A 26,028-nucleotide genomic window follows, 5' to 3' on the forward strand; every position below is an offset into this window, starting at 1 on the left:
TATTTTGGGTACTGTTGAAGCATGGCTGGTCACCCGTGGGGTTCAAGCGCTGCTCAGACCTGGAATCTTCTGGGGTATTTCTTCCAGTTCCATTTTTAGGAACTGGGTTTTGGAGTTTTTATTCAAACTATTCTGCCTTTTTTTGTTCAGTGATAGCATTATTTGTTTTCATTAGATACAATAAATGCATATTTTTTCTGTATTTATTCAGATTATTTTCTGAGGATGCGGAATCTCATATCATTCACTTTGTTCTTCAGGACATAGTTAGAGGATCTTTTTTTCAAAAGCTCTTGATTCCTCTCACAAGGGTCACCTTTTTTAGGTTTCCAGATAGTTTGTGTCACTGTCTTTGTCTCTATCAGACAAGGGACAATTTTATTGGGTTCCGTCTGTCGGTACCTTTAGTCTCTATTATTTCCTTCAGTTGCTATATATGCATAGAAGTTTTAGGTCTTATGGCCACAGCATTGGATTCAATTCCCTTTGCTCATTTTCAATAGACAGAACCTTTCCAGTCTTTTATGCTGAATTATGGTGCAGGGATTCTAGGATTTCGCATTTTAAATCTTCAAATCCTAATATTTATCTCTCTTGATTTGGTGGTTAAGATCACCATCATTTAGTTCTCAACCTGGACCATGATCTCTACAGATGTGAGTCTTTTTGGTTGGGAGGCTGTCTGAGGATCTCTGTCAGCACAAGGGGTTTGGAAATCTCAGGAGGCGAGATTACCATTTGATATTTTAGAACTCCGTGTTTTCTCAGAGTTTTTCAGTTAGTTTCTTTTTGAGGAAGAGACGTTTATTGTTTTTCAGACAATATCACAACTATGGTGTATGTCAATCATCAGGGTAGGACTATCAGTCCTTAGGCTGTGACAGAAGTGTCTCGGATATTAGCTTAGGCTAAATCCAGCTCCTATCTAAATTCTGTGGTTTTTTTCCCAGGTATAGATATTTGGGAAGCGGATTATCTCTGTTAATCAAGCTTTACATCCGGGAGAATGGTCTCTCATACCCAGATATGTTTTTCAATTTTTCAGATGTGAGCATTTCTAGAAATAGATCTGTTGGCATCTCATCTGAATAAAGAACTTCCCAGGGGCCTATTCAGGTCCGGGGATCCTCAGGCAGAAGTAGTGTATGCATTGACATTTCTTTGGAAATTATCTTTTTGCCTATTTTTTTCCGCCTCTAGTTCTTCTTCCAAAGTGATTTCCAAAATTCTTATGGAGTATTTGTTTGTTATGCTGGTGGCTCCAGCATGGCCTCTCAGGTTTTGGTATGCGGATTTCATTCGGATGTCCAGTTGCCAACCTTGGACACTTCCGTTTAAACCAGACCTTCTTTCTCAAGGCCCATTTTTTTCCATCAGGATCTCAAATCATTAAATTTGAAGGGATGGAGATTGAACGCTTGGTTTCAGGCTCGTAAATCTGGAAGACCTACTTTTCTTGGCATTCTTTTAAAATTCATAGAATTTTTTATTTTTTTCAGGTTGGTTTGGATAAGGTTTTGTCTGCAGTTCTTTGTTAGGACAAATCTCTACTCTTTCTGTTCTTTTTTCACAGAAAGATTGCTAATCATCCTGATATTAATTGTTTTGTTCAGGCTTTGGTCCGTATCAAACCTGTCATTAATTCAATCTCTCCTCTTTTGAGTCTCAATTTGGTGCTGAGGGCTTTACAGGCTCCTCCGTTTGAAACTATGCATTTTCTGAACATTAAATTACTTTCTTGGAAAAGTATTGTTCCTTTTGGTTATTTCTTCTGCTAGAAGGATTTTTGAGCTATCTGCTCTTTTTTGTGAATATATTTTTCTGATTTTTCATCAGGATAAGGCAGTGTTACTTCCTGATAGTCATCATTTTTTTTCAGGTTTTGATTCGTATCAAACCTGTCATTAAGCCAATTTCTCCTCCTTGGAGTCTTAATTGGGTTCTGAAGGTTTTTCAGGCTCTTCTATTTGAGCATATGCTTGCTCTGGACATTAATTACTTTCATGGAAAGTATTGTTCTTTTTGGACATCTCTTCAGCTAGAACAGCTTTTGAATTATCTGTTCTTTCTTGTGAATCTCTTTTTTCTGATTTTTTTCATCAGGAAAAGGTGGTTTTTGCTGTCCTCATTTCAATTCTTACCTAAAGTTGTAAATTCTAACAAACATTAGGAAGGAATTATTGTTTTCCTAAGACTTCTTTGGTGAGATTCTTACTTTCTATGTTGAAGCTATTCAGATTTCAGATAGACTTCTAGTCTATTTTTTATCTTTTCTGGTTTTAGGAAGGTCAAAAAGCTTCTGCCATTTATTTGGCATCTTGCTTAAACATTTGATTCATCATGCTTATTTGGAGTCGGGTGGATTCCCGCCTCGGAGGATTACGGCTCATTCTACTAGGTAAGTTTCTACTTCCTGGGCTTTTTAAAGAATGAAGCTTCTGTTGATCAGATTTGCAAAGCAATGACTTGGTCTTCTTTGCATACTTTTACTATGTTCTACCATTTTGATGTTTTCTCTTCTTTAGAAGCAGTTTTGGTAGAATGGTACTTCAGGCAGCTGTCTCAGTTTGATTCTTCTGCTTATAATTTCAGGGGTTTTTTTTTCATTATAAAAATTTAAACTTTTTTTATTTGGGTAGTGGATTCATTTTTCAGAGGAATTGGCTGTCTTTATTTTATCCCTCCCTTTCTAGTGACTCTTGTGTGGAAGTTCCACATCTTGGGTATTTATTATCCCATACGTCACTAGCTCATGGACTCTTGCTAATTACATGAAAGAAAACATAATTTATGTAAGAACTTACCTGATAAATTCATTTCTTTCATATTAGTCCATGAGGCCCACCCTTTTTTGTGGTGGTTATGATTTTTTTGTATAAAGCACAATTATTCCAATTCCTTATTTTTTTGATGCTTTCGCTCTTTTCTTATCACCCCACTTCTTGGCTATTCGTTAAACTGAATTGTGGGTGTGGTGAGGGGTGTATTTATAGGCATTTTAAGGTTTGGGAAACTTTGCCCCTCCTGGTAGGAATGTATATCCCATACGTCACTAGCTCATGGACTCTTGCTAATATGAAAAAAATGAATTTATCAGGTAAGTTCTTACATAAATTATGTTTTTCTTTAGCCCAGGTAAGACGCTTCTGACGTTGTTTGTTGTTCAGGAGTGGCTTGACAAGAGGAATACGACATTTGAAGCCCATGGCTAGGATCCGTCTGTGTGTGGTGGCTCTTGATGCACTGACTCCAGCCTCAGTCCACTACTTGCGAAAGTCCCCAACACTTTTGAATGGCCTTTTCCTGACAATCCTCTCCAGACTGCGGTCATCCCTGCTGCTTGTGCACCTTTTTCTTCCACACTTTTCCCTTCCACATAACTTTCTATTAATGTGCTTTGATACAGCACTTTGGGAACATCCAACTTCTTTTTCACTTACCTTTTGAGGCGTTCCCTCCTTATGGAGGGTGTCAATGATGTTTTTCTGCACAACTGTCAGGTCAGCAGTCTTTCCCATGATTGTGATTCCTACTGAACCAGACTGAGAGACAATTTAAAGGCTCAGGAACCCTTTGCAGGTGTTATGGCTAAATTAGCTGATTAGAGTGGGACACTTTGAGCCTAGAATATTGCACCTTTTCACAATATTCTAATTTTCTGAGATTGTGGATTAGGGGTTTTCATGAGTTGTAAACCATAATCATCACAATTATGACAAATCACGGCTTGAACTATCTTGCGTTGCATGTAATAAGTCTATCTCATATATTAGTTTCACCTTTTAAGTTGCATTAGTGAAATAAAATTACCTTTTGCACTATAATTTTTCGTGTATATATATATAATATTTCTGCGCCAGGGTGCACTAAAAATGAAGGTCTTGTGATCTGATAAATGATATTTTATGCTTCTGTCTGCCCCCACCTCAATATTAACTTAAACGTTTTCTCTAACTTATATTATTGGTAAAAAGACACACAGTGCTTTATCTTCATTGCTGTCTTTCTTGTTTTACACAGGGAAGGCTTCCCCTTGGATTTCAGTGGACACTTCACTATTTGTTCTGAAGGAAAGTGATGGATTTTCAGATCCACAACTTGCATGTTTCACTGAACTCCGGAATAAAGAGGCAAGAGTTTTAATTTTCATATGAGGCTGCAAAATTGCATATTTCTTTTATTTGTATTTATGTTTTTATTTTAGAAATCATTTTATTCAAAACATTATCAGGTACTTCAATATGCTCCGTGCACATTAGCTACAATTTAGTAATATACAGTATACGGCATGGCTTATGTATACACAAGTACTACCAGTATATTGGATTTTCCTTGAGAGGAAAGATTGAGCATGTTGTCAAGAAGTAGAGCAAAGTCTTCTTGACTTGACCGGTCAGCTGCATGGATGAGTTATATGGGTAGCCATTTTATATGTTGCAGATGGAAAAAGGTAAAGGAGTAACGTGGGATTACAGTAAAATGTTTCACTATAACACTGTGCTCATAAACTGCTTGGTGTGACTTGAAGTCCCAGTGGTGGTGGTATAATATACACATAACGGAGATGTGGCAGACAAAAAAAAGATCTGGAGGGCGCTATTGTTGCCCCAGGACCTTACGCTTATTCTATGCACAAATTCAATCTGAGTTATTTTATATTACAGATGTTTGGCTGGAAAGGGGAGCTTGGAGCTGGAGTTTACTGGATTATCCCATTCACTACGGGATGTAAACTCAGAAAAAAGAGAAAGCCAAATACAAAGGAAGCTCAGCTGATTTACAGAGATGGAAATGACGATTTGGTTTTGACACCTGAATTTAAGTGAGTATTTATGCTTAAATTTGCATTAAACAGACAATAAACATAAAATAAATCATTACAGTATTATTCATCATTTTAATAGGATTTGACCTTTTATTTCTTTATTTTTTTAACTTAATTTATGGAGTGTCTGTTACTTCCTGTCACAGTACCACACGAGGGCTGTGGTCTCTACAGAAAGACAACGTAGCAGTTGCTAGGAGATATCTAATTTAGCTGCAATCAGTTTATTGCCCATGTTCAGCAAAGGATTTTTGTTGCAAAAATATGAAAATAGAGCCAAAGTTGTGCAACGCCTGCTTGGTTATCTAGCTGTAGGCAGGGGCTACACTGAGAATTTCTGTGTTCATTTAGCAAGAAAAAGTTCTTTGCTGTTTTTAACACAATCTGTTTCTTTTTACTTTGATTTAAAGGGACATAATACTCATATGCTAAATCACTTGAAACTGATGCAGTATAACTGTAAAAAGTTGACAGGAAAATATCACCTGAGCATCTCTATGTAAAAAAGGAAGATATTTTACCTCACAATTTCCTCAGCTCACCAGAGTAAGTGCTGTGTAAAAAGTTATACTTCAGCTGCAGGTAAAAAAAATAATTAATAATGAAGAAATGAACTGCAGCCAATCAGCATCAGCAGTGCTGAGGTCATGAACTCTTACTGTGATCTCATGAGATTTCACTTAACTCTCATGAGATTTAATAGTAAACTTCCTTAAACTGAATAGGGAAATAACATGTGTGCACGTAAGCTCACTCCCTTAGCTGTCCCGGGACAGACATACTGATTTGCTGCTTAAAGTCCTTTACAATGGGGTGTGAATACTTAGGACATTGTGAGGTAAAATATCTTTCTTTTTTACATAGAGCTATACAGGTGATATTTTCTAGTAGGCTTTTTACAGCTATGCAGCATCACTTTCAAGTGTTTCAACATTTGGGTATCATGGCCCTTTAACATATTTTCTACTAAAGGAGCACTGTTGTATATCACTAATCTTTGCAGCACGTAGAGCATGTTAAAGGGACACTAAACCCAAAAAAATTATTTCATGATTCAGGTAGAGAATACAATTTTAAATAATTTATCTAATTTGCTTAATTCTTTAGATATCTTTGGTGAAGAAATAGCAATGCACATGGGTGAGCCAATCACACAAAGCATCTATGTGCATCTACCAATCAGCAGCTACTGAGCATATCTAGATATGCTTTTCAGCAAAGAATATCAAGAGAATGAAGCAAATTAGATAATAGAAGTAAATTAAAAAGTTGTTTATAATTGCATGCTCTTTCTAAATTATGAAAGAAAAAATTTGGGTTTCATGTCCCTTTAATCCCTGTCATTGTTAAAAAAAAATAAAAAAAAGTTTTAATTATCTCATCAGATAGTAAAATATGATTGTATATTTCAGTGCCTTGTGCCAAATGCATCAGGATGGTATCCCTGGGACATATATTTGTATCTGCACTCAGCCTTATAATTGTATTATATACTAAAATATCTTTATATATTTTTGCCTCTTTACAAATCATTCACAACTTAATTAGTTTGGTGCTGAAATATACAATAATCTGTTACTGCCAGATGAGCTAATACAGAACTGTGTGTTGTGAAAGTGAAATACTGCGCTGTATTCCTATTGGTGAAGCCTATTTGGGAAGGAGGCTCACACGCTGCAGCAGTTCTCTCAGGGAGGTTTATCCCTTTGGACTCACAGTGCCCATGGATATCTTTAAATAACTAGGTACAAAATATTTTTAAATCTTTACTTTGTCAGATGCTTAATTTATATCAACATCTACTGTGTTTTTTTATGATCATTAAAAAATAAATAAAAAAACGTCACATTATTATAGTTAACACCCAGTAGGTGCTTATTCGCTCACCCTTCTTGCTGCCCATCAGTGGATGCTTTTTTTATTTCTTTTTTTTTTCAATTTTCAAAAGAGCTTTATTTAGATCAACTGAGCATACACATCATACATTTAATGTACATAACATACATCCAGAATGTTACAACGTAAGATATCTTCAAAATAACTAGGGCTGGGCGATATGGGCAAAAATGAAAATCGCGATTTTGGACCCAAAAAATCGCAATTGCATTTTTTTTAATTTTCTTATAAATGACTATAACACCTTAATTTTTCAATATATATTTTTTTTAATGTAAATGTTTCTCAATGTCCAATACACTCTTGGAACATAAACATATAAACCACAAAATAGTTAAAATAAAATGAGCTGCCTGTGCTGTGGTTACATAGTAGCCAGTTCTTAGGTCTTCTGACACAACATTGTCATATCTTCTTGGGCAGTCATTCTAACTGTGGAATAATTAACATATGAACTTCCCATACATCAGAAAAAAATATATCTTTCAAAAACGAAGCCTCTTCTTTAAAAGAAAGTCTTGTTAAAGGGTTTAAAAACATTTCAGAATGTGCACAAATAGATCAGACAGTAGAGTAAAAGTGCACTTCACTGTCTGAGCTATTTTCCGCGGTGCACTGTTTGCGTCAAATACTTTCTTTAAAAGAAGAGGCTTCATTTTTTCTATGTAAACGAGCTTTATTTTACCAGTGTAGGCAGCTGTGACTGCTACCATCAGAGCTGAGGCAAATCGGCAGATTACTCCATAGCGCAGCTCCTGCATAGCATCTCTACTCCCCCCACCCCCTCCTTTCTCTACAGAAGCCTGCGCGCAATGAACAGTTACAACCAGCCCTCCTGTACGCCATAGGTGACGTCATAGGGGCGGGGCTAAAAATTGCATACTCTCGCGGTTTTTAAATTGCGGTGATATTGCATATGCGATTAATTGTGCAGCCCTAAAAGTAACCCATTAATAAGATCACATTCTTTTGTTCAGTATATGTCTTGCTTGATTCCAATTTTTAACAATATAGACCTCTCTTGGGTCTTTAACAAAATCACGTATGAACAGTATTGGGCATATATAGAAATAAAGGGGAGACTGGGGGTAAAGGAAGCAAAGAATTATAATGTTCTAAACAATATAAGAGAGATATATTGAAAGTCTCTGACCGGACTGTGCACCCACAGAACGTATTGACTGCAATTATTAAAGGCAGTACACTTTGTTGTAACTAGGAGTTTAGCAGGGAACTCAATTATATTGAACCAACAGTTTAAATTAATTTTGATGCGGCATAAGGAGGACTTGTTACTGTGTTTAATGAGTGGAAGATAGATATACCATGTTGTTACAATGATTAATTTGTCCATACGCGATAAGAATGGTGTTCTATGGCATAGTGCAAAACAGTTTTGGGAGGAATAAGGCTAAGGCACAAAGGTATTCATGGTATATTAGGGTGCAATACAGTGTAGTGAACGTTGCACACTATCAATATCAATTATTATACATTAGTCACTCAGAGGTCGGGATGGTTTTGTTACAGTGGTTTTATATATATTTATAATTCAAGGGAGACCGCTGAAAATATAGTGATTCTATATTTAGGCTGTGTAGGCTGCAATGTTAGATTAGCTTAAACATTAGTTCTAGTTCCACGTATGAATTAACTATGTTCTGGCACAAGCCAGAGCGCTAGGCGCATTGTCATTATGCTGTGCATTAAGTTTTCTGATTATCTTGGGTTGATATATACTCAAGTTAGGAAGGAAGAATTAAGAACAAACCGTATAAAAAGCTTGCATGATAAATTAACTCATAGCAACTTTACCCAGTGGATATATACAACTGCCTATAAGAAATGTTATCTAGTGGGGGGCATCTGCAGGCTACCCGACCCCTATCCTCCAGGTAAGTCCAGCACTGTGCGGGTAAAGGATAGTCCCACCCGGGGTATTAAGGTGAGGTCGCCACCAAGTCTGTCTTAAGAATTTGGATAAGTGGTGGGAAAAACACTTGATGAGAGTCCATAGTGTCTTTGTTGGCTGCTGTATAGGTGGATAGTCAACACCGTGCAGAGACAGCACTGTTCCGCCTCGTCCTAATCTTCTTTCTAACATATGCTTTGTTACGCTCTTCTCTGAGGGACTGGGCCCAGGACCCGTCAATGGAGGCATTATCTGAGAGGTAGGCAATACAGCGCAATCTCTGCGCTGTTTAGTTTGGCCAGTAGGCTGTTTCATTAGGTTGGTGAAGAGCTTTAGTGGCGGTTCGGTAGTCAGCTTTGTATGATGCGCCATGCCCATGAGGGCTTTGTGTGATGACTGGAAGCCATGCTGAGTTTGTGAAGTAGTTAGATTCTTCGGAGATATCGTGCCCTTAGGATATTCTGCTTCTGAAGGTTCGATCTGACTTATAGGAAAAAATTGTATTAGGTAGTCATATGGTGCCCTATCAATCATCTTTTGCATGAGGTATTCAAGCTTACTTGGAAACGCGATCAGTTGTGTTGCTCGATACTCTCCAGCCATGTCCGCCATATTGGGTGTCCTCTGGATGGTTTATGTCAGGGAAGATATTTGCAGGGAGTCTCCTTTGTGAAGGTAGATGTAATAAAATAATTGAATACACAGTCCAGTCGAGACCAAAAACCTTGGTGTTCACCGAGGGGGATGCGCCGCCTGTTGTGAGCCGCCGCTCCAGGCCCCTAACGTTCAATCCTAAGCTCAGGTGTCATAGAAACAGCCACCAGATCAGTAGAGAACACTAATTAGGTTTATTATTGTTTGCAAAATAAATGTAGTTTGGCAGCTGTAAAGTGGTGCCTATAATCGGCGGATTTAGGGTTACTCGACCGGAGCTCTTTGATGTGCGACCGCACTGGATCACTGCGTGGACACGCCCCCCCATCAGTGCGCTTTTATTTTTTTAATTTGTGTGAATATGAGGCTGAACCACCTTACCCTTTGAAAGAAAGTAGGGCACCTTCATACCTCTGCTTCAGCAGTTTGTGTAGTAATAAATCCACCAAACATGACTTACTTGCTGAAATAATCATCCTCTTATACATTTTCCCCATTCTCTTTAAAAAGACCAAATAATTACCAATCCTCTTGTTTAATTGGCTATATTTGTATAGAGAAACAAGACTCCGTGAGCTCTGACAGGGGAGCACTGGCAACTTTTGGCTCAGTTGGCAAAGACAGTCCAGTGGCCCAGGTACAAAATTGACCTTAAAAAAAATATATTTTATATCTTTAAAAGAAGGGGAAGTAAAAAATATAGGAAATCATAAAGTCAAGGTGGTTTACAAGTCATTTTATAGTCTTCTATCAATGGGAATAGCGTTTGTAACACTGAGTCAAATTTACATAACCAACCAAAAAATAGGCACCCATGCTCTTAAAAAGACAACCAAACTCACACATAGATTTTCAGAGGTTTACACACTAGTACTCGCATAGATGTACGCAACCACAGTTACAGACACCTTATGCACATTAGTAAGCACTTAGACACACACAGTGCCAGATTTCACACACCCTAGCATGCAAGTATAGCCACTAACTGCATAATAAAACGCACACATACACCACCCTCACTTTCTAGCATTCAAACCGTCATCCATTACGTTTCACAAACATATAGGCACAAGGATTACCACATATGCAAGCACACAGGCACTCGCACCCACACACAGACATTGTAACCAACACACACTCCTACGGAACGGCTTCCACAGAGACAACTTCACACTGAAAAAAACACAAGAAACTGTCACCAACACACGCTCATACAGAATGGCTTCCACAGACACAACACATAAACACTGGAAAGCACATACAGACATTGTGACCAACATGCACTCATACAGAATGGCTTCCACAGAGACAACTTCACACTGAAAAACACACAAGACAATATGGCCGATTTATCATGGCCCGAATGGGGTCAAATACCCCTGTTACCATGCGAGCCTTTAGGGCTTGCATAGGTATGTGAGCGGCCTTATGTGAGTATGAGCTTGCAGGGTGAATAGCCTGGTCTTAGGCCTTATGTGAGTATAAGCTTGCAGGGGGAATAGCCTGGTCTGAGGCCTTATGTGAGTATGAGCTTGCAGGGTGAATAGCCTGGTCTGAGGCCTTATGTGAGTATGTGCTTGCAAGGTGAATAGCCTGGTCAGAGGCCTTATGTAAGTATGTGCTTGCAGGGTGAATAGCCTGGTCTGAGGCCTTATGCGAGTATGGGCTTGCAGGGTGAATAGCCTGGTCTGAGGCCTTATGTGAGTATGTGCTTGCAGGGTGAATAGCCTGGTCTGAGGCCTTATGTGAGTATGTGCTTGCAGGGTGAATAGCCTGGTCTGAGGCCTTATGTGAGTATGAGCTTGCAGGGTGAATAGCCTGGTCTGAGGCCTTATGTGAGTATAAGCTTGCAGGGTGAATAGCCTGGTCTGAGGCCTTATGTGAGTATAAGCTTGCAGGGTGAATAGCTTGGTCTGAGGCCTTATGTGAGTATAAGCTTGCAGGGTGAATAGCCTGGTCTGAGGCCTTATGTGAGTATGTGCTTGCAGGGTGAATACCCTGGTCTGAGGCATTATGTGAGTATGAGCTTGCAGTGGGACTAGCCTGGTCTGAGGCCTTATGTGAGTATGAGCTTGCAGGGTGAATAGCCTGGTCTGAGGCCTTATGTGAGTATGAGCTTGCAGGGTGAATAGCCTGGTCTGAGGCCTTATGTGAGTATAAGCTTGCAGGGTGAATAGCCTGGTCTGAGGCCTTATATGAGTATAAGCCTGCAGAGTGAATAGCATGGTCTGAGGCCTTATGTGAGTATAAGCTTGCAGAGTGAATAGCCTGGTCTGAGGCCTTATGTGAGTATGAGCTTGCAGGGTGAATAGCCTGGTCTGAGGCCTTATGTAAATATGAGCTTGCAGGGTGAATAGCCTGGTCTGAGGCCTTTTGTGAGTATAAGCTTGCAGAGTGAATAGCCTGGTCTGAGGCCTTATGTAAGTATGAGCTTGCAGGGTGAATAGCCTGGTCTGAGGCCTTATGTAAGTATGAGCTTGCAGGGTGAATAGCCTGGTCTGAGGCCTTATGTGAGTATGAGCTTGCAGGGCGAATAGCTTGGTCTGAGGTCTTATGTGAGTATAAGCTTGCAGAGTGAATACCCTGGTCTGAGGCCTTATGTGAGTATGAGCTTGCAGGGTGAATAATCTGGTCTGAGGCCTTATGTAAATATGAGCTTGTAGGGTGAATAGCCTGGTCTTAGGCCTTATGTGAGTATAAGCTTGCAGGGTGAATAGCCTGGTCTGAGGCCTTATGTGAGTATGAAGCTTGCAGGGTGAATAGCCTGGTCTGAGGCCTTATGTTAGTATAAGCTTGCAGGGTGAATAGCCTGGTCTGAGGCCTTATGTGAGTATGAGCTTGCAGGGTGAATAATCTGGTCTGAGGCCTTATGTAAATATTAGCTTGCAGGGTGAATAGCCTGGTCTTAGGCCTTATGTGAGTATAAGCTTGCAGGGTGAATAGCCTGGTCTGAGGCCTTATGTGAGTATGAGCTTGCAGGGTGAATAGCCTGGTCTGAGGCCTTATGTGAGTATAAGCTTGCAGGGTGAATAGCCTGGTCTGAGGCCTTATGTGAGTATGAGCTTGCAGGGGGAATAGCCTGGTCTGAGGCCTTATGTAAGTATGAGCTTGCAGGGTGAATAGCCTGGTCTGAGGCCTTATGTGAGTATGAGCTTGCAGGGTGAATAGCCTGGTCTGAGGCCTTATGTGAGTATAAGCTTGCAGGGTGAATAGCCTGGTCTGAGGCCTTATGTGAGTATGAGCTTGCAGGGTGAATAGCCTGGTCTGAGGCCTTATGTGAGTATAAGCTTGCAGGGTGAATAGCCTGGTCTGAGGCCTTATGTGAGTATAAGCTTGCAGGGTGAATAGCCTGGTCTGAGGCCTTATGTGAGTATAAGCTTGCAGGGTGAATAGCCTGGTCTGAGGCCTTATGTGAGTATGAGCTTGCAGGGTGAATAGCCTGGTCTGAGGCCTTATGTGAGTATAAGCTTGCAGGGTGAATAGCCTGGTCTGAGGCCTTATATGAGTATAAGCTTGCAGGGTGAATAGCCTGGTCTGAGGCCTTATGTGAGTATGAGCTTGCAGGGTGAATAGCCTGGTCTGAGGCCTTATGTGAGTATAAGCTTGCAGAGTGAATAGCCTGGTCTGAGGCCTTATGTGAGTATAAGCTTGCAGAGTGAATAGCCTGGTCTGAGGCCTTATGTGAGTATAAGCTTGCAGGGTAAATAGCCTGGTCTGAGGCCTTATGTGAGTATGAGCTTGCAGGGTGAATAGCCTGGTCTGAGGCCTTATGTGAGTATAAGCTTGCAGGGTAAATAGCCTGGTCTGAGGCCTTATGTGAGTATAAGCTTGCAGGGTAAATAGCCTGGTCTGAGGCCTTATGTGAGTATAAGCTTGCAGGGTAAATAGCCTGGTCTGAGGCCTTATGTGAGTATAAGCTTGCAGGGTAAATAGCCTGGTCTGAGGCCTTATGTGAGTATAAGCTTGCAGGGTAAATAGCCTGGTCTGAGGCCTTATGTAAGTATGAGCTTGCAGGGTGAGTAGCCTGGTCTGAGGCCTTATGTGAGTATAAGCTTGCAGGGTGAATAGCCTGGTCTGAGGCCTTATGTGAGTATAATTTTGCAGGGTGAATAGCCTGGTCTGAGGCCTTATGTAAGTATGAGCTTGCAGAGTGAATACCCTGGTCTGAGGCCTTATGTGAGTATGAGCTTGCAGGGCGAATACGATTGGGTTAATTTCTGTGGATTTCTGTCCGCTGCCTCAGAGCAGGAGGACAGGTTATGGAGAAGCGGTCTTTAGACCGCTGCTTCATAATTTCTGTTTCTGGTGAGCCTTCACAGAGCTTGATATATATGCCCCATAGTCTTTAATTGAATTAATTATGTCTATTGTTTGGGTGTTATTTACTCCTATTTTTCTGCAGTTAAATACAAACTAATCTAAAATAAACTGAGAACAAAACAATGGAGGAAGAATGAATTGCACTAAGCTTTTCAAGCTGACCTGAACTGCTCTTTATTTGTAAAACCTTGTAAATTAGATTAACCAAATAATCGTTGTGATCATGTAAAACATTTTTCAGCACATAGTTTTGCCATATAGTGCTTAATTACTGATGATAATGCCACTTTAAGTGATGTTTGGGGGCAAGAATTGCAATGATTGGTAGTTAGTAAAGTACTCTGGAACATACTGTGCTCTGATTGGACTATTTGATCTTTCTTGATCTAGTTGACTTATCCCATTCTGTTTCTGGGTTCCTCATGTCAGATAATGACCCAAACAAACAGATCAGTGTACAAGACCCTTGGGATATAATGTTAGCAGATAATATTTATTTAGCTTTTTTATAACTTGGCTGAACATAAAACTATACGTTATGAGCTAAATACTTCAGGTTTTGCCTCCCTAATTGATAATGAGTAGGGAAGAAAGAATCAGTTTTATTCATGTGAAAGAAATACACAAGCCATTCTTCAAAGCCTTAATGCAGCTACACATAGTGCAATGCGGTTACGCTCCAGAACATTATCTATACTGTTATATGTTTTATATTGCAAATTAGTTTAGCGTAAGAAAAGCAATGCAGCGCTACACTTGAGACAGCCAGCACAATACTGTGTTTCATAGATAAAATATAGTAGCAATGACAGTGGTCTGATCGCTTTATAGATCGCTGATTAGTTTTTTCTTTAGTTCTGAAGAAATTTTCAGAATTATAAAAAGGGCCAGAATAGTCCTTAAAGGGACATTTAACTCAAAATGTAATTCCCATAAAGGGCTTGATTACAAGTGGAGCACTAACAATTATGCCAGAGCGATAAGGGGTTTATCGCGGCTGCTTGTGTGTGTCGTGTTTTACGCTCCAGTTGAAAATAAACGTAATCGCTTAAGCGTAATTGAAATTAACGCACATCAGGTTAGTGCAGCCTCAGAGCTCTGGTTAACTGTTTAGTGAAACACAAATATACACTAAAAAGTACAGTTACACTCATAATAACACCATCTAATAAATATACATTACACAGTACAGTTACACACATAATAACACTGTCTAATAAATATACATTACACAGTACAGTTACACACATAATAACACCATCTAATAAATATACATTACATAGTACAGCTACACACATAATAACACCATCTAATAAATATACATTACACAGTACAGTTACACACATAATAACACTATCTAATAAATATACATTACACATTACAGTTACACTCATAATAACACCATCTAATAAATATACATTACACAGTACAGTTACACACATAATAACACTGTCTAATAAATATACATTACACAGTACAGTTACACATATAATAACACTATCTAATAAATATACATTACACAGTACAGTTATACACATAATAACACCATCTAATAAATATACATTACACAGTACAGTTACACACATAATAACACTATGCAATAAATATACATTACACAGTACAGTTGCACACATAATAACACTATGCAATAAATATACATTACACACATAACACTATCTAATAAATATACATTACACAGTACATTTACACACATAATAACACTATGCAATAAATATACATTACACAGTACAGTTGCACACATAATAACACTATGCAATAAATATACATTACACACATAACACTATCTAATAAATATACATTACACAGTACATTTACACACATAATAACACTATGCAATAAATATACATTACACAGTACAGTTGCACACATAATAACACTATGCAATAAATATACATTACATAGTACAGTTACACTCATATTAACACTATGCAATAAATATACATTACACAGTACAGTTACACACATAATAACACTATCTAATAAATATACATTACACAGTACAGTTGCACACATAATAACACTATGCAATAAATATACATTACACAGTACAGTTACACTCATATTAACACTGTCTAATAAATATACATTACACAATACAGTTACACACATAATAACACTATCTAATAAATATACATTATACAGTACAGTTACACACATAATAACACTGTCTAATAAATATACATTACACAGTACAGTTACACACATAACACTATCTAATAAATATACATTACACAGTACAGTTACACTAATAATAACACTATCTAATAAATATACATTACACAGTACAGTTACACACATAATAACACTATGCAATAAATATACATTACACAGTACAGTTACACACATAATAACACTATGCAATAAATATACATTACACACATAATAACAACATCTAATAAACATTATTCAAAAAAATATTGCACAAAAAAGTTATAACGGCTAAAAAAGGTCTCTTCTGTCTGATTTAACTGAGCTAGCATTTAAGTCAATATTAAGTTAAAATTTGCTCATTTTTAAATTTTCCAATGTTTGTTGCACAAATTTATCAATCAATTTATGTTAAATTATGCATTTAATTTTTGCTTTGGATAGCTGAAGTAACATAAAAGATTATACTAACTGCAAAGTGTTACACTGCCCCCACCTGGCTGTATTTATAATACCACCGGCTGGCTTATTTTTCTGTGAAGAACACTAAATTTATTGTAACATAAACTACAAATTCATATACAAATATTGACGTTTTTTCTTTGTTTTTTACATTTAGGTCAACTTATCGGACATGTTTGACATCATTGATTTAGATTGCAATGGTCTCTTGAGCCTTGAGGAATATAATTTCTTTGAGCTGAGAACCAGCAGTGAAAAATGTGACGAAGATGCTTGGGAAGTGTGCAGAGGTCTGTTGTGTTGTATGTTTAGTTATGTTTTATACGCAGAGCTTCCATTCTTGTATTAATGAAGTTATTTAACAAGAAATGTGCGTTATTCAGGGATAATTTGGAACAGATTTAAATACGTAGCGGTATCTTCTTGGTAATACACCGTATATTGCAGGCTGTAAAACGGCCACTAATTCTGAACAAAACATTTGCATTTTTATGGTTTCTATTAAGAATGCATTAGAATTGAATTACTTTTCTTTTAACCTTTCAGCAAGATGTTGGGGAAAAAACCTTTTGCCGTAAAGGCCACGCGCTTCTAACATTTATTATGATATGACCTTAATATCACCTGCGTCCTCTCTAGCGAATTCCCCTCGGATCTGGGTACAGAGACTTCACATTGTCGCCTACAGCCGTATATATATATATCTGCCCTACATGTATATAGCACCTGGTACTGCTTAAAGGGACATCACTTTATATATCTGCCCTACATGTAAATAACACCTGGTTACTGCTTAAAGGGACATCGCTTTATATATCTGTCCTACATGTATATAACACCTGGTACTGCTTAAAGGGACATCACTTTATATATCTGCCCTACATGTAAATAACACCTGGTACTGCTTAAAGGGGACATCACTTTTATATATCTGCCCTACATGTAAATAACACACCTGGTACTGCTTAAAGGGACATCACTTATATATATATATCTGCCCTACATGTAAATAACACCTGGTACTGCTTAAAGGGACATCACTTTATATATATCTGCCCTACATGTAATAACACCTGGTACTGCTTAAAGGGACATCACTTTATATATATATCTGCCCTACATGTAAATAACAACACCTGGTACTGCTTAAAGGGACATCACTTTATATATATCTGCCCCTACATATAAATAACACCCTTGGTACTGCTTAAAGGGACATCACTTTATAATATATCTGCCCTACATGTAAATAACACCTGGTACTGTTAAAGGGACATCACTTTATATATCTGCCCTACATGTAAATAACACCTGGTACTGCTTAAAGGGACATCACTTTATATATATATCTGCCCCTACATGTAAATAACACCTGGTACTGTTAAAGGGACATCACTTTATATATCTGCCCTACATGTAAATAACACCTGGTACTGCTTAAAGGGACATCACTTTATATATATCTGCCCTACATGTAAATAACACACACCTGGTACTGCTTAAAGGGACATCACTTTATATATCTGCCCTACATGTAAATACACCCTGGTACTGCTTAAAGGGACATCACTTTATATATCTGCCCTACATGTAAATAACACCTGGTACTGCTTAAAGGGACATCACTTTATATATATATATCTGCCCTACATGTAAATAACACCGGGTACTGCTTAAAGGGACATCACTTTATATATCTGCCCTACATGTAAATAACACCTGGTACTGCTTAAAGGGACATCACTTTAATATATCTGCCCTACATTAAATAACACACCTGGTACTGCTTAAAGGGACATCACTTTATATATCTGCCCTACATATAAATAAACACCGGGTACTGCTTAAAGGACATCACTTTATATATATCTGCCCTACATGTAAATAACACCGTACTGCTTAAAGGACATCACTTTATATATCTGCCCTACATGTAAATAACACCTGGTACTGCTTAAAGGGACATCACTTTATATATCTGCCCTACTATGTAATAACACCCCGGTACTGCTTAAAGGGACATCACTTTATATATCTGCCCTACATGTAAATAACACCCGGTACATGCTTAAAGGGACATCACTTTATATATATATCTGCCATACATATAAATAACACCCGGTACCTGCTTAAAGGGACATCACTTTATATATCTGCCCTACATGTAAATAACACCCCGGTACTGCTTAAAGGGACATCACTTTATATATCTGCCCTACATGTAAATAACACCTGGTACTGTTAAAGGGACATCACTTTATATATCTGCCCTACATGTAAATAACACCTGGTACTCGCTTAAAGGGACATCACTTTATATATATATCTGCCCTACATGTAAATAACAACACCTGGTACTGCTTAAAGGGACATCACTTTATATATCTGCCCTACATGTAAATAACACCTGTGTACTGCTAAAGGGACATCACTTTATATATATATCTGCCTACATATAAATAACACCTGGTACCTGCTTAAAGGGACATCACTTTATATATCTGCCCTACATGTAAATAACACACCTGGTACTGCTTTAAAGGGACATCACTTTATATATCTGCCCTACATGTATATAAACACACCTGGTACTAGCTCTTAAAGGGACATCACTTTATATATCTGCCCTACATTAAATAACACCTTGGTACTGCTTACAGGGACATCACTTTATCTATCTGCCCTACATGTATATAACACCCTGGTACTCGCTTAAAGGGACAAGCACTTTATTATATCTGCCCCTACATGTAAAATAACACCTTAGGGTACTGCTTAAAAGGGACATCACTTTATATATCTGCCCTACAAGGTAATAACACTGTCGGTACTGCTTAAAGGGACATCACTTTTATATATCTGGCCCTACATGTAAATAACCACACCTGCAGGTACTGCTTTAGGAAGGGAAATCACTTTATATATATCAGCCCTACATGTATAATAACACACCTAGGTACTCGCTTTAAGGGACATCTACTTTATATATATCTGCCTACAATGTAATCACAACACCTGGTACTGCTTTATAGGGAGCATCACTTTATATAGATATCTGCCCTACAATGTAAAATATCACACCCCCTAGGGTACTGCTTAAAGGGACATCACTTTATATATCTGCCCTACATGTAAATAACAACACCTGGTACTGCTTAAAGGGACATCACTTTATATATATCTGCCCTACATATAAATAACAACACCTGGTACTGCTTAAAGGGACATCACTTTATATAATCTGCCCTACATGTAAATAACACCTGGTACTGTTAAAGGGACATCACTTTATATATCTGCCCTACATGTAAATAACACCTGGTACTGCTTAAAGGGACATCACTTTATATATCTGCCCTACATGAAAATAACACCTGGTACTGCTTAAAGGGACATCACTTTATATATCTGCCCTACATGTAAATAACACCGGTACTGCTTAAAGGGACATCACTTTATATATCTGCCCTACATGTAAATAACACCGGGTACTGCTTAAAGGGACATCACTTTATATATCTGCCCTACATGTAAATAACACCGGTACTGCTTAAAGGGACATCACTTTATATATCTGCCCTACATGTAAATAACACCCGGTACTGCTTAAAGGGACATCACTTTATATATCTGCCCTACATGTAAATAACACCCGGTACTGCTTAAAGGGACATCACTTTATATATCTGCCCTACATGTAAATAACACCTACTGCTTAAAGGGACATCACTTTATATATCTGCCCTACATGTAAATAACACCTGGTACTGCTTAAAGGGACATCACTTTATATATCTGCCCTACATATAAATAACACCTGGTACTGCTTAAAGGGACATCACTTTATATATCTGCCCTACATGTAAATAACACCTGGTACTGTTTAAAGGGACATCACTTTATATATCTGCCCTACATGTAAATAACACCTGGTACTGCTTAAAGGGACATCACTTTATATATCTGCCCTACATGTAAATAACCACCGGGTACCTCTTAAAGGGGACATCACTTATATATCTGCCCTACATGTAAATAACACCCTGTACTGCTTAAAAGGGGACATCACTTTATATATATATCTGCCCTACAATAAAATAACACCTGGTACTGTTAAAGGGACATCACTTTATAAATCTGCCCTACATGTAAATAACACCTGGATACTAGCTTAAAGGTGACATCACTTTATATACTCTGCCTACATGTAATAACACCTGGTACTGCTTAAAGGGGACATCACTTTATATATCTGCCCTACATGTAAATAACACACCTGTACTGCTTAAAGGACACACTTTATATATCTGCCCTACTTGTAAATAACACCTGGGTACTGCTTAAAGGGGACATCACTTTATATATCTGCCCTACATATAAATAACACCTGGTACTGCTTAAAGGGACATTCCCTTTTTATCTCATTACTTCCTCTCTCACAATAATACATGTAAATAAAACACACTGTACTGTTCTTATGCTTAGCACATAAATAAGTATATCACATAGACAAACTACACTACATTATAGACCCCAGGTGCTCCTGGCCTAGAAAATATCCACAAATCAACTATTCACATTATAGATGAAACATCATGCACACTATTTCCTAAACTATTGATCTGACAATTGCCTGGGCTCTAGAGTTCAACATCAAAACATGAAAAAATATGCATTGATTAAAGAACAATCACAAAATAACTCAATGCCACTTTAATGAATGTTACGAACAGGGCATGGAATGATTATTTCACATGATTTGAAGAGGGTAAGGCTAGTAGAATGCTTAATTGGAAAGGCTCTTATGCCACTTTACAGTTCACTAATTTGGCCTCGTCTTGAGTATTGTGAGCAGTTACGAAGACCATATCTCAAGAAGGATATAAAGAAATTGGAATCTATTTAGAGGAGACTACTAAAAAGTTAACACAGTCTAAGAAATAAACCTATATGGGGAGTCTCAATGACTTAAATATCTTTAGCTAAGGGAGAGAAGAGGCAATATTATAGGATACTAAACTTTTAAGCATATTAACTGGGGCCTGTATTTTTATTTTTGCAAAAAGAGCAATCCCAAAACAATGGGTAATAATCTCAAGTTGAAGAGTAGTATGATCAGGCGTATCTTGCAGAAGGACTTCTTCACAGGGTGGTTGATTAATGGAATAAACTTCCAATTAGAGGCGGTACAGACCAACCATGGTGGTTGACCTATAAGATCGCCTGAGATAAACCTTAAAGGGTCACCTGAACCAAATTTTTTTTCTTTCGTGATTCAGATAGAGCCAGCATTTTAAGCAACTTTCTAATTTACTCCTATTATCAATTTTTGTTCTCTTGCTATCTTTATTTGAAAAAGAAGGCATCTAAGATTTTTTTTTTTGGTTCAGCACTCTGGACACGCATTTTTTGTATTGGTGGATGAATATATCCACCAATCAGCAAGGACAACCAGGTTGTTCACCAAAAATGGGCCGGCATCTAAACTTACATTCTTGCATTTCAAATAAAGATACCAAGAGAATAAAGAAAATTTGATAATAGGAGTAAATTAGAAAGTTGCCTTAAAATGTCATGCTCTGAATCGCGAAAGAAAAAATTAGGGTGGAGAATTTCAATCTCCCGCTCTCGTCCGAACCAGGAAGATTGACAGCACCTGCACGCACTTGATTGTCTGTGCAACGGGCAGTGGGGCGGGCTGCATGTGAGCACAAAGGGGCGCTCGCATGCACTGTTACTATTTCTGGCAGCGGATTGCTGCACGCCCAGAGGAGAGCTTGGCGGACAGGATCGAATATGTACGCCCCTTTCCGCAATGATTGATAAATCAAGCTCTTTTTTTAACATTTACCATACAGTTTTTAATTACTTATATGTTTAACAAACAGTTTTATTAGTTTTTTTCCCAATGGCATGAAGTCCACGATTCCATTTAAAAATGGATTTAGTCCTTTAATGGGTAGCTTCCCTACTAGACAGGACTGGGGTTAATGCTGTGTCCATGTAAATCCCTTAGTAAGAGTATTGGTAGCTTGCTGGATGTTGCAGGGAACTTCTCCGTCCTCCTTCCAGTAATCTGCTAACACTCCCACCAGGGCAAACCAGTGTTAGTTTACTCTGCCTTTCCCTCATAACTCAGGTCCTGAAGCTGTCTGCCCACAGCAGATGCTACAACAAGGTGACTGTCTTTTCCTTTTACCGGACTGTGAGGACACTATGAGCGAGTTTTGAATCTCCTGCAAGCCTTATCCTGAGCCTGGGGACCTTTATATTTTAATTCCTTTGATGGAATTTATACTTTATTATTATTAATCCCAGGGCACTGTGCTACATATAGTTGTCAAGATCCGTTGTTAGGATCGTTTTTCAGCTAGGGACATTGAGGCTATCTGGGCTTATATACACTAGATAGTCATGAGGTTTCAATTTTTATTACAATCTTTAATTAAAAATGAATTGGAGTGGTTTTTTTAGACAGCACTAGGTTGCGCAGTTACTGGCCTCTTTTTTTTCATTAATTCTGTAATAGCACCACTTTGTATGTTTGCGCCGTTTTTTCCCTCAGCTCTATGATCCTCCTCTTAGGAAGTCACGTGATGCCGCGCGCATTGCTTGCCTTCCGTTTTTCCAATTCTCATACAGAGGGGGGAAATATAGACAGTGCGGTATTCAGCTTCTTACCACTGTTTAAATCTGTGATTCTGAAGACATTTACTGCTGGGGTGTATATATGGGGTGTATATAAGTGCCTGCTGGGGTGTATATAAGTGCCTTTTCTATCTAAAATAAAATACGTTTCTTTCTCTTGTAAGGTGTATCCAGTCCACGGATCATCCATTACTCGTGGGATATTCTCCTTCCCAACAGGAAGTTGCAAGAGGACACCCACAGCAGAGCTGTTATATAGCTCCTCCCCTAACTGCCATATCCACTCCAGTCATTCTCTTGCAACTCTCAACATAGCTAGAGGTAGTAAGAGGAGAGTGGTAAAATATAGTTAGTTTTTTCTTCAATCAAAAGTTTGTTATTTTAAATAGTACCGGAGTTGTACTATTTTCTCTCAGGCAGTATTTAGAAGAAGAATTTTTTAGCAGCTTGTAACTAAGATCCACTGCTGTTCTCACATATGCCTGAGGAGTGAGGTAACTTCAGAGGGAGAATGGCGTGCAGGTTATCCTGCTATAAGGTATGTGCAGTTTTAAGTTTTTCTAGGGACTAGAAAATGCTGCTGATACCGGATTAATGTAAGTTAAGCCTAATTACAGTGATTTAATAGCGACTTGTATCAGGCTTACTATCAGAGATATATACTCTTATAAAATGGCAATATAAAACGTTTGCTGGCATGTTTAATCGTTTTTATATATGCTTTGGTGATAAAACTTATTGGGGCCTAGTTTTTTCCACATGGCTGGCTTGATTTCTCCAACATTGGTGTGTCCGGTCCACGGCGTCATCCATAACTTGTGGGAATATCTCTTCCCCAACAGGAAATGGCAAAGAGTACAGCAAAAGCTGTCCATATAGTCCCTCCTAGGCTCCGCCCACCCCAGTCATTCTCTTTGCCGTTGCACAGGCAACATCTCCACGGAGATGGTTAAGAGTATGTGGTGTTTAGTTGTAGTTTTTGTTCTACTATCAAGAGTTTATTTTAAAATAGTGCTGGTATGTACTATTTACTCTGAAACAGAAAAAGATGAAGAGTTCTGTTTGTGAGAGGAATATGATTTTAGCAGCAGTAACTAAAATCGTTTGCTGTTTCCACATAGGACTGTTGAAATGAAATAACTTCAGTTGGGGGAAACAGTTAGCAGACTTTTCTGCTTAAGGTATGACTAGCCATATTTCTAACAAGACTGTGTAATGCTGGAAGGCTGTCATTTCCCCTCATGGGGACCGGTAAGCCATTTTCTTAGTCTCAAACAGAATAAAGGGCTTAATATGGGCTATAAAACTGGTAGACACTTTTATGGGCAAGATCGATTGCTTTATTTGGGCATTTTATACAGATTGAGGTTGAATTTCACACTTATAAACTTTGGGGAACGTTTTCTAACGTCAGGCACTGGTTTAGACACCTTTTCAGTCAGGAAGGGCCTTCACTGTAGTAGGCTGAGCCTCATTTTCGCGCCATTACTGCGCAGTTACTTTTGAGAGCAGGACATGCAGCTGCATGTGTGTGGATCTGAAAGTAGTTGAAAAGGTTCCTAGAAGGCTTCATTTGGTATCGTATTCCCCCCTGGGTTTGGTAAAGTCGCAGCAAAGGCTGTAGCTGGGACTGTAGAGGGGTTAAATCTGTAACCGGCTCCGGTTTCTTCATTTTAAGGGTTAAAGCTCTGAAAATTTGGGTGCAATACTTTGAATGCTTTATCTGTCTTGTTACACAAACGACTGGCAGCTGTGCCAGATGTTCAAGCCTTTGTTCAGGCTTTGGTCAGGATCAAGCCTGTTTACAGGCCGTTGACTCCTCCCTGGAGTTTAAATTTAGTTCTTTCAGTTCTCCAAGGGGTTCCGTTTGAACCTTTACATTCCATAGATATTAAGTTGATATCTTGGAAAGTTTTGTTTTTAGTTGCTATTTCTTTTGCTAGAAGAGTTTCTGAGTTATCTGCTCTGCAGTGTACTCCGCCCTATCTGGTGTTCCATTCAGATAAGGTCGTTTTGCGTACAAAACCTGGTTTTCTTCCAAAAGTTGTTTCCAACAAGAATATTAACCAGGAAATAGTTGTACCTTCTTTGTGTCCGAATCCAGTTTCAAAGAAGGAACGTTTGTTACACAATTTAGATGTAGTCCGTGCTTTAAAGTTTTATCTAGAAGCAACAAAGGATTTCAGACAAACATCTTCTCTGTTTGTCGTCTATTCTGGTAAAAGGAGAGGTCAAAAGGCTACTGCTACCTCTCTTTCCTTTTGGCTGAAAAGCATCATCCGATTGGCTTATGAGACTGCCGGACGGCAGCCTCCTGAAAGAGTCACAGCTCACTCTACTAGGGCTGTGGCTTCCACATGGGCCTTCAAGAACGAGGCTTCTGTTGATCAGATATGTAAGGCAGTGACTTGGTCTTCCCTGCACACTTTTGCCAAATTCTACAAATTTGATACTTTTGCTTCTTTGGAGGCTATTTTTGGGAGAAAGGTTTTGCAAGCCGTGGTGCCTTCCGTTTAGGTAACCTGATTGGCTCCCTCCCTTCATCCGTGTCCTAAAGCTTTGGTATTGGTTCCCACAAGTTATGGATGACGCCGTGGACCGGACACACCAATGTTGGAGAAAACAGAATTTATGCTTACCTGATAAATTACTTTCTCCAACGGTGTGTCCAGTCCACGGCCCGCCCTGGTTTTTTAATCAGGTTTGATAAATTTATTTATTTAACTACAGTCACCACGGCACCCTATAGTTTCTCCTGTTTTTTCTCCTGTCCGTCGGTCGAATGACTGGGGTGGGCGGAGCCTAGGAGGGACTATATGGACAGCTTTTGCTGTACTCTTTGCCATTTCCTGTTGGGGAAGAGATATTCCCACAAGTTATGGATGACGCCGTGGACCGGACACACCGTTGGAGAAAGTAATTTATCAGGTAACCATAAATTCTGTTTTTTGCCTAGAAACAGTTTCCTGAGGCTTTCCACTGTTGTAGTATGAGTGGGAGGGGCCTATTTTAGCGCTTTTTTGCGCAGTTAAAATTACAGACAGAGACATTCAGCTTCCCTCAGCAATTCCCTGAATGCTATAGGACATCTCTGAAGGGCTCTAAAGGCTTCAAAAGTCGTTTATTGAGGAAGGTAGGGCCA

General features: G+C 38.6%; 1 protein-coding gene across 1 annotated transcript in view; it reads left to right on the top strand.

Moving 5' to 3' along the window:
- Nucleotides 1-26,028, top strand: part of EFCAB7 (EF-hand calcium binding domain 7) — a 182,108-nt gene that overhangs the window by 90,130 nt on the left and 65,950 nt on the right. Inside the window, 3 exon segments of the mRNA XM_053693673.1 lie at nucleotides 4,021-4,130; nucleotides 4,665-4,826; nucleotides 16,396-16,528. Of these exon segments, the coding sequence (XP_053549648.1) occupies nucleotides 4,021-4,130; nucleotides 4,665-4,826; nucleotides 16,396-16,528 (405 nt within the window).

This window comes from Bombina bombina, chromosome 10, assembly GCF_027579735.1.
Source record: "Bombina bombina isolate aBomBom1 chromosome 10, aBomBom1.pri, whole genome shotgun sequence".
Taxonomy (NCBI): domain Eukaryota; kingdom Metazoa; phylum Chordata; class Amphibia; order Anura; family Bombinatoridae; genus Bombina; species Bombina bombina.